Consider the following 11,021-nt stretch of genomic DNA (forward strand, 5'->3'; position numbering starts at 1 on the left):
AATCTAACAGTAAACTAAGTGGGAATTAAAATTTTACCGAAGTAGTTTAAAGACAAAAATAAAGTAGTTTTCAGCTCCATCCAAAATGCAAAATTTATTTCTCTACACTTCAAATTAATTATTATAGAGGTAAAAATGAAGTAATATGTCTTAGAAATCGTGTATCAAAATTTCACTTTAATCTAACGATAAGCGAAATGGATGTTGAGATTTTACTAAGATAACTTTGAGACAAAAATAAAGTGGTGATTAGTTTACTCCGAATTGTTAAATTAATTTTTCTAAGTACATATCATAAATTAAAAATCTCATGGTCAAAGTGAATTAATATATTTTAAGAATCATATATCAAAATTTCAATTTAATCTATCTATAAACAAAGTGGAGATTGAGATTTTACCAAAGTAACTTGGTAAATAGAAAATCATAAAAACATAGTCAAAAAAAATCAAAACTCTCATAAGTGAATAGATAACTAGCCTCACTAAAATTCAACATGTTCGTATCTCATATAATTATAATCATGAACCTAAAATATATGTTTGTTATATACAAATAAAAAAGTAGCTCCCCTACCTCTTTTTTATCATTTTTCCCTCAGTTGAAAATGATTCCTTGTAGCTTTTCTCTTCTTACAATAAAACTAAAATAAACACTATAATTTTATTTCAGTCCTTTTATTTTTCAAATGATACGTGGAGAGTCCTTCTTCTTTGCATGTATTTATAGGCCTATTTTTATTTTTTTATTTTTTTATTTTATTTTTTTTTATTTTTCCACTTATAATTGTTTGTTTGCACATGCTTGATTTCTTGCAGTAAAACTAAAATAAACACTAGAATTTTATTTCAGCCCTTTTCTTTTTCAAATGATGTGTGGAGATTCCTTTTTCTTTATATGTATTTATAGTCCCATTTTTCCTTTTTTTAAAAAATTTTTTATATTTAATTTTTATTTATTTTTATTAATACTTTTTCACCTAAAGTTGTTTGTCTGTACATGCTTGATTTGTCAAGTATCGAAAGTCTCTTGACTGAATTTTATAATTTGCATCCACCAAAGGTTGAATATCAGTTATCATCTAAGCTACTATAATTCTTTATTTAACTTACCATTTTTCTTTTATATAAGTTCATTAATCATGTTTTATCCATTAAAAAAATTATTAAAACTAATAATAATAATAAGAAAAAATTGTTATTAAGGTAAATATTTTGATGATTCTTACATCACTTGGATCACTCTTATTTCTTTTATGTGGACATAATCCACCAGTGTTTTTAGGGTGTTGACTTCAACTATAATATGGCTTGATAAAGAGATAACTAAAAGTTATTAAAAAATTATTTCCACTAAATATCAAACTCCAACAGAAATTTTCAAGCTTCGATTTAATACATTAACATTAATTATTTGTGCTCATTTCCTTAATTACATCAATCTATTATAACATATGATTTGAAAGTATGAGAATAAATAATAGCGATTCTTCCATCAAATTATAATATTATGATTAAAGCTTAATTAAAACTTATTAGGCTACCAATATCATTCTACACACAATTATTAGTATCCTTTTAGGAATGAAAATGGTTGATTCCAGCTAAAAAAGAAATAAAGGTAAAGTGCTTAGATTGCCAATTCGAAAACATGATAATTCTATTTAGATATTGTAAAATATGATAAAATTTTAGTATGGACATCATTACTACCGAAGATCTTTAAAGAATAACTTTTTTAATTCTTCAAATAGTATAAATAAATTTATTATAAATTTATCTGTATTTTGAGTTTTTGTTAAATGTTTGTACTCTATTGAATAATTAATTTTTTTATTTTTGAATTAAATATTTGCTATTTAATTCTTTATTAACTTAGTGACATAAATGTTATAGTCGTATCATTTAATTATTTCTGTGTTAAAAAATAAGAAATTATTAAATTAATATTAAATAATGATATTGAAGTTAATAAATAATAATGAGTGATTTTTATTATTTACACTAAAGTTTTATTGGATAATAGGTATTATAAATATATAATTGGATAATAGGTTTTATTGGTAAATATGTTAAGTTATAATTTTGATATCTTAACTATGACGTCATTAATTATTTGTCACCACATAAATCGTAAAGTTATAAGATCTTACGAGCTAAATCCTATACATAAGCGTAATATAGTAAGATGAGTGTGATCCTTAAATAAAATAATGTAAATCGTCACTTTTTTTTCTCCAACTAAACAACCTGTTCACCTTGTTAGGTGAATGTATTTAGTTCAATCAAAACCTAAACCTAATTAAAAGTTAATGCAATTAAGAGTTCATTATTACGTGTATTATCAGTCACAGTAACATCCAATTAAATTTAAATACAAATAAAATTCATATATATATTTTTTTGTATTTAACCTAATTAAAATTTAATATAATTAAAAATTTACCTTGTTGGTATTGTAAAACGCAACACCACCCAACATTTACTTTCTTGAATGAATAAAAATTGGTAAATAGGATTTTAATTAAAAAAAATCAAATTTAATTAAAAATATGTGTTTTTTGTTACGTTTTCAATCAATTAAAATAAAGCAATTTTTTTACATCATTAAAACTCTTATGGTTAGGGTGATAAGTGATTCACAAAGTTGTTAATTTTGTAAATTTAAGTGTGATGAAGTATTGACAGAAAAATTAATTTTCCATCTTATTGTAGAAAGTAAAATCTACAATTTGTGTTATGATACTGCGAAGAATTAATTTTTCTTTTATAGTTGTAGCACTTATTCACTCTTATGATCGATGAAATTTCCATTAAAATTCAAACCTAATTAAAAATTGAAAAGAGTTTTCTGTTGCACCATTCACTTCCTTGACTAAATGGTTTCAATTAAAATAAACATACATATCGCCTTCTTAACTGTCTCTTTCATTTTACCCTTCTTCATCTTTATTACTAAATTAAAATTAATTTATTTCCCGAAATTGTTTACCTTGTATGAAAACCTAATAAAACATAATTCATATATTATAAAAACTTTAATATAAAATTTAATGATAATGCAATTGGATGAAAATAGAGAGTAAAAGTTAAAATTAGGTAGAGGTTGAGGAAGCAGAATTATTTGATGTTTTAACTGTAGAGTGACCGTTGGTTTAGAAATTGACATAGAATGTAGCACATCCCAGTGAATGAACGGACACACCTTTACAATTTTGTTCCTTTTCTAGATTCATTTTGTCTAGTCAAAAGCACGATTCTTAGACTATGATTTAACCACAATTATTATGATCATAATAATAATATCTTTTATCAATGTACAGACATAACTTGGAATTGGGAACCACGTGATGCCATTAAGACAAAACCCCCGACCAAGTCATTAATTAAACAAAATCTTCAATTTCGAGAGACAGAGACAGAGAACTTTGAACATTTCACCTCAGTCAAAATATCACATCACAGTGATTAAAAAAATTAAAAATTTAACAAGTACTAAACTCATAAATTCATTATTTTGTTCTTCTTTTTTTCTGGGTTCATCAGTGCAGCTAACACAGTGGGGATCTATGAGGGATCCCTTTTCTTCTACTCATGCTGGTGGCCATGTCTTCATCAGAAACTTTGTTATTGCTGTTGGCCATGAATTTTGCACACACAGTGCTCCATCCACTCCTCCTCTTCCTTACAATCTCTGTGCAAGACATGCTCATATTGTTCTCTGACCCTGATGACCCTGAACACGAACTCATTGGCTCATCACAATCCACAACCGTTGAACGAGTCACCTCTTCATCCACCGTCTCTTGTGGGATCAGAAAATCAGGACTTAGTTGTAGGGAGTTGCATGTCCTCAAGTATGGAGACAGATCCTTGTAGTGTTTCAGCACAAAATCAACCTACACACACACAAACATTAGTGAAAATCTCATTGATCCTGTTTGTTTTAGTTACTATCAGTTTCTGTACAACCTATAACAGTGAATTGTAAGTATATGTATGTACCTTGCATCCAAGAGAGCAATGAATGAAAGGCTCTTGAAGACTTCTATCACAGGAGGTGCAGTAGTTTCCTGATCCTTTGAATTGCCGGTTTTGAGGTCTCTTCTTGATGAACACCACCTTGGCACTATTGATGGTATAAGCCTAACAACACAATTCAAACCTTTTTGAATCGGCAAATCGACCATATCAAATTGAATTTCACTTGTGGTACAAAAGCTGAATTGGACTCCAATGTATTATTACTATTACTTTATTTAGCTTTATGTATGTATGTGTGTGTGTTTGTACCTGAACGTTGGAGCAATCTATGAGTTTCTGAAGATCTTCAAGCCTAACAACATCATGGTAAACGTAGCGGCGAACCTGAAGCAGTCTGTGGAAGCGATGAGATGGTAAGCAGTGAGGGCAAATACTGGTGCAACAATCTAAGCAGCAGACGTTCTTCTCATTCTTTTTAGCGTTCTCATGGTAAGAGCACCCCACAAAGAACTTTTGTGTGTAAAGAGCTTCCAACCATGCAGGCTTTTGGTATCCCTACAATAAATCAATCATCACCATAACAAAGCTGATAAATCATCACTACAAGCAAAAGGGTCATGCATAATCATCATCATCATCATCATCAAGAGCGTAACCAGAAAAAAGAGCAAAATCAAGGGAATTCGACTGACCATGATCATGGAAATTAAGACTTGCAAGAGAACCTCTTGAAATTCTCCTTGAGCTGTGTGATCAAGGTATAGTGAGTAAGTAAACTAATGGGAGAAGGACGGAGAGAGAGAGAGAGAAAAGGAGGGGGAGATAAGAGTATTTATTGAGGTTCACAAGAGGAGTGAGGAGAGAACATATATATTTATTCCATGAATAATAATAATAATAATAGGTAGAAAACAATGTGTATAATAGAGGAAGGGTTGTGATATGAGAGACAGAGAAATAAAAGAGAGAGAAACCGAAAGCCATAAAGAAACAAGTTAAGCTATGAGGGGAACGTGGGCGCTGTTTCTGTGTCTCCCATTCTCTTCTTAGGCACCTAAACTAAACTATTCTCTGCTCATCTTCTTGGCTTAAGAGCTCTATTGCTAAACAAAGCCACTCTCTCCTTGAACTAGCTGCAATTTTTGTTATTATTATTACTATTTCTTTCATATCATATTAATCTCCACCTCTCTCGGATTCACTATATCTTGGAAACAACCAGTTGCTGATAGCCACTTGATGTTGGACTTTGAAATCGACTGTCATATTTCATTATTTTTGTGCAAATGTCATTGCCAATTCAACTTCTACAGTCTGATTTCATTTTATAACACTTTTGGCTACTTTCTTCAACCTTCTTTCGGTGGAAATCTCAATTTCTTAACTTTTTTCACCATGTTGTAGCCTTACTGCTGCAAAAATATTCATGGAAAGTGGTTAATATTTATCAGAACATCTCATTCATTTTTTTAATAAAACTTCTCTCTTTACATGACAGACACAAATCCGAGACCTTTTTTTAAGCTCGGTTTTATTAGAATAAATGTCATATGAGTATTTTAATTTCTTAATTGCTTGAAATTTAAAAATCTTTTACTTGATATGTGATTCCTTTACATGAATATGTATATGAATGCTGACAAGTAAGTAACAAATAAGTTTTGAAATGCTTGAATAAGATCAGAGTAAAATTAATTTTGGTAATAATACAAAAGGAATTAGTCTTACTGATTTTTTATCATTATTTGTGAAGTCGGTCAGTTGCTCAGCAGAAGTTTAAAAATGAAAGCAGAATAAAAAAGGAAAGAAAAGGGTCAGAGCGTTTGGTTGAGAAAGCAGAACAGAACTTGGAGCCACCTTTTCTCCAAAAACTATTTTTAAGGTTTCTTTAATTTCCTCTGTGCCATATATGTTGGACTTCTGCACATCTCTGTTCTCCTCATTTTGCATAATTAATAATGCATATTACTATGTGACTTCAAAGCTAAGCAATGAGAGCATAGAGACACCAATCATCAACCTACTTAGCAAGACATAGCATGAAACATAGTACCAGAAATCAAGAGCATACTTGTTTCAGAGGTGGAAATTTATAATAGAGATTGACCTCACATTTATCTGATACAAACAGAACAACAAATTTGATTCTATCTACACATAGACACACTACTATAAAAAACAAATTGTTTACTGTGAAGTTTTATTTATACATAGTATTCATGCTATTAAATAATTTGATATTCAAGTAATAAAGTATGATTTTATGTCGAGGTCCTTTGGGAATGTTGATCAGAATTATGATACCTAATGATGTAACAATTAAGTTGTTCAACCATGATCGAATCACTTGAACCAACAATTTATGTCTCATTCTATGGACAGAAAAATAACCTTGCTTTGCATATATATCAACTTTTGAATTTGGACAAAAATCTTTTCAATTTACATTGAAAATCATTTATACAATATAACATTTGTGATCACTCCCCTGTGTCTTAATTTATTGTTTGTCATTAAGCTTCTGAAAACAATAGTTCATCCTATCAAGTGCTTCAATTTCTTGATAGAAGGAATATAAACACACATGCATAAACAGTCTAGCAGCTTGAAGAGGCTAAAGTATTGAGAACAGTGAGTTGAATTCTGAGCATAAATTGGAGAGTTAATTTGGCAAGAATTCTGAGGAGGCTTGTAGGTAGGTAACTAGCCATGATTATGACAGGTAGTTAAAAAGTCATGTTTTATGAACACTCGAATCCAGCTGGGAATGTTACTGCTGCTAATGACGAAGAATTAGAAGGTTTTGTTAATCTATGGGACCAATTTGATTGTTTCATTTTTGACACCATGAAATTCTATGGAATAGTGGAAGTGGGGTAGTGGGAATTAGCACTTTGTCTCAGCCTGGCAGTTTTCTCTTTTGTTGCAGACCAAAATTCTAATCTACTGGAGGTGACATAGAGAGTGTAGGAACTATAAAAATCATGGCTAGTTCTGTGTTGTAATAAGACAAAAGCAAAGCCAAAAGAATATGATATAGTTGTGGTGCAAACTTTCCCATCCTCCATTTTCTGACTAACTAAAACAATGACAATGAAGATATATATATATATGCTTTCGAAACCAAATTATTCAGCCACTGAGTGCAAAAATTGGTTCCTAGTGCTATGTGCTGTGCATATGGGCTCACAGAGATGGCAGCATCGCCTAAACTGAGCCAGCTAAAATCTGAAACAAGACATGTACGATGAAATCCCATGTTTTTTGGGGAATCAAATATGGGCAACATTAACCAATCAACCACTCCACTAAACCAATCTCTGTGTACTATAATAATTATCAGAATTTGTGACAAACGTTTGACAGACAGGCACAACTCATTAAGCACTAACCAGCAAAATTAACGACAAATTATTTTATGGGCTTAATTTAGTGCTAATTTTGAGGACATTGCTTGTTGTGCCTTTAGGCCATAACCAAGAGTTATTCTTGGGGTTTGAACGAATAAGAGATTAGTATTGTTTTTCTCTTTCCCTTCTTTACCCTTTACCCTTGCTATGTGGTTTTCCTAATTCCCGTTTCACGTGATCCTTAGCCTTGGCGTGATACCTGACAGTCCGTGGTGTCACTTTTGGAAAAACAATTTCACCAACAAGACTAGTAAAACAAGTTGATTCCTTGTTTAACTTATCTTGAAATTTCAGCTCTATATAGCTCCTAAGCTCTTTTAGCCATTATTCTAAGGCAATTTGGCAACTCATAGCCACGTTTAACATAACTATTTTCATGATGCATAAATTGCATAACAATGAACATAAATTGAAGAAGCTAGCAAAGGGAGTGAAATTTTAGTACATTACAGCTTCAACAAATGTAGAGTAGAGAGAGACGTTATTATAAGAGAAGAAAAGAATTGTGACCCCCACCCCACGTGCCATGAAAAGCAGAATGGTATCATATGAGCAAAGGAGGTCACGTGCAAGGGATCCAAGGACCAAAACTGAAGAGTGTAGAGGATCCTTTTCCATGATAGAATACAAGTTATAAAGTTTGTGTGTATGGTGTGGCAGTCAAAGGTCAAAAGATCCAGACTTTGGCAGAGATGATGAGGTTAGATTAGAATGAGAAAGTGTGGGTCAGCGGGTGAGCCGCACGAGGGGATCTATCTGCAGAAGCCACTGGAATTCTACCTCACTCTCACTTTCCCCTCCTTCTTTAATGTGACACTTCCTTCCACATCTATTTTATTTCCCATCCCTTCTTTTTTTAAACCCTATGTCACGTGCAGAGCCGTTTTCAATGACCACAAGAGGATCTATCCACCATATTCACCTTACTCTTCAATAACCATCTTCCATTTTGATAGTATATGCCATGAATTCTTAACTTCAATTCAATCTAACAAAAATGACTTATAAAATGAAATTTATATAGTGAATCATGAATAAACAGTTCATGTTTTATCTTGTTGTATTTTACTGTCACCAAGAGAACCACCAAATTGACAAATCACCGGATGATCGACCAGATGGTTAGATTATAAATGATAATAACTTATTAAACCCTAATGCACATTATAATATGATTGAGTCTTCATTACATCAATGAAAAGGTAAAAATTCATTACAATTATATAAATAAAAGTCCTAAATATGACTTTTCGTCATGTATATTATATGTATCACTTGTCCAACTAATCGGCAGTTACATTATTAACTTTAGCGTCAGAGTGTTTTTAAAAGTTATCCTCCCACACGGCTTTGACAAGAAAGAGGGAAAACAAACAACATAACTTCGAAAACGAAGGACCACTAAGGAGTCATTCCGATTTTTGAGGCAACTTGAAGTGCTTTGGACAATGGACTTCAACCTTATACCCGAAACACTTACATTTTTAGTATGTTCACAAACACAACTCACCTGTTTGAATTGTGTTTGTTTGAATCAACACATCCCTTTCCTTTATATAGTTAAATGATAAGTCATAAATCTCGCTATCTTCATGATTAGCAGCACTAACTTACGAAGTCCTGCTGCAACTGATGAAAGGAACTGCAATGCAACATAATGGTATGAGTCACTGCATAAATCTATGCACACTACTGATGTGCACATTTTTATTTTGGTGGAGTGTGCAAGAGTACACATACATGTTGTGCACGTGACTTTATTGAAAAATATTAGAGTAGGACCACAGAAAACTAAAAACGGGAAAGTCAGGTCAGGTATAAAATGGTGTGAATTTGTGATTGCAATAATTGTGTCAATGGCATTGCTCCTTACTTTTATAAAGGTCAATGTAGTAACATAAGATGCGATGGTTGAGATTGGTTTGTTGATGAAAGCATGTCATGTGGGACAGCACCACTAAAAGAAACAACGTTAGAATCATGTCGGTTGAGTTGCGAGATCACCTTTACGATTTCACGAAACTACTAAAGCCTCATAAAGGATCCTCACATTGCTACTGAGCTATCAACATATATATTACTAACATGACCCACACTATCCAAATATCTAATTTGGCATTTACACAATGTGGATCATGTTCTTCACAAGAATTGTCAGCACTGTGATGTATGCTTAGACATACATCTATGATGCACTTTACACACACAACACAACCTTTACATGTGGCCCATTCAGCAGTTTTACAAAGGTCTATATATATATATATATATATATATATATATATGTATATAATCTCTTCCTCTCATAGGTCCATGCAAACCAACAAACACTGTAACCATAGTCTTGGGAAATAATCAATTAGTCTCTCTGATGACTAACACAGACATGACACAGATAGGGAGTGTCATTGTTAGACTTGACACAGATCAAGCGGTGCAACACAGCTACATAGACATGTGGAAGAACATTCAACTCAAATGATGATGGTGAGAGCTACAACACTAACATTTGGAATACTTATAAACTTCGACTATAAGTATTCGAAAAGCTAGTGTCTTTTTATATTAATTGTTACAATCTTGCATCGAGATTATGTGAAGCCAAATTTTGGTAATCTTCTTATCAACAAACTGTGACCAACTAAACGCTTAACCTTAGTGAAAAGAGGCATAAATCTCAACATACTTTTAGCTTTGTGTGCAAATACAGGATCAAGTTTTAGTCAAAACATTGCCACATAAAACTACAAGATTATAAATAAATCAGCACGTCTTTAAATGATCCATAGAATATATCAATTGAATCGATCCTCATTAACTTCTTGGTAGTTTCTTCCTGCACCCTCATAAAAATAAAATAAAATTTTGCTTTTGAAAGTTATTTTCAGAAATAAAAAATAACTTTTTGATTCTATAATCCAGAAGTCTTTGTTTTAATTTTGTGAGGCTGCTATATAAAAATTATCTCACTGGTTCAATTGGAAATACAAGTTCTGCCACTTTCCACATATTTCCAGCTGAAATTTAGCTATAGATAAATCAACAATGACATTACCCAGCATGCTTCTACACTATTCCGTGGAATTTATCTTTTAAGTTTCTTAAATTTTAGTTTTATTTTCCAATCTAAACAAGTGATCCTTATTAGTATAAAGTCTGAGAGACTTATAAATAACTCAACCGATTTTTAAATTAAGATTTTCATCTATTTATAGTATAAATTTATTTTATTTCTAGTTAATATAAAATCTTCAACCTATATATATGGCTCACCACGTGAGTCGGGTTGGGTTGAAAAAAAATACAAAATTTTTTATACGAGTCAATTTTGACTCGGTTTACTAAGAACCCGGCTCACACGGGTTGAATCCGTGGTGGGTCGGGTTGGCTCACCAACCTACCTATTTCTTTTAATTAAATTAAATTAATTATTCAAATCCTATTTTTTTAAAATCAAATTAATTAAATTAATTATTGAAAATGCACAATCTTTACTTAGCAACAGAGTCTTTCACGCTGTTGTCTTTTCAAAAGTTCTCCTCTCGAAATAAAACCCTAAGATTATATATTGGATAATATTATAAATGAAGATAAAGAAAAAGATGCTTCAAGAGAGCATAATGGATTT

The 11,021-nt window shown here is 31.5% G+C and overlaps 1 protein-coding gene across 1 annotated transcript; it reads right to left on the reverse strand.

The window, feature by feature from the left end:
* Positions 1-3,270: 3,270 nt before the first annotated feature.
* Positions 3,271-4,949, reverse strand: LOC124827514 (protein RGF1 INDUCIBLE TRANSCRIPTION FACTOR 1-like). The gene is made up of 4 exons (XM_047300586.2): positions 4,676-4,949; positions 4,293-4,538; positions 4,005-4,145; positions 3,271-3,898 (listed from the first exon to the last, which is right to left on the reverse strand). The coding sequence occupies exons 1-4, from the start codon at positions 4,682-4,684 to the stop codon at positions 3,551-3,553; spliced, it is 744 nt and encodes a 247-aa protein (XP_047156542.1). The 5' UTR covers positions 4,685-4,949; the 3' UTR covers positions 3,271-3,550.
* Between the last annotated feature and the right edge of the window lie 6,072 nt (positions 4,950-11,021).

Source organism: Vigna umbellata, chromosome 1 (assembly GCF_029865625.1).
Source record: "Vigna umbellata cultivar VRB3 chromosome 1, Vumbellata_1.0, whole genome shotgun sequence".
Classification (NCBI taxonomy): Eukaryota; Viridiplantae; Streptophyta; class Magnoliopsida; order Fabales; family Fabaceae; genus Vigna; species Vigna umbellata.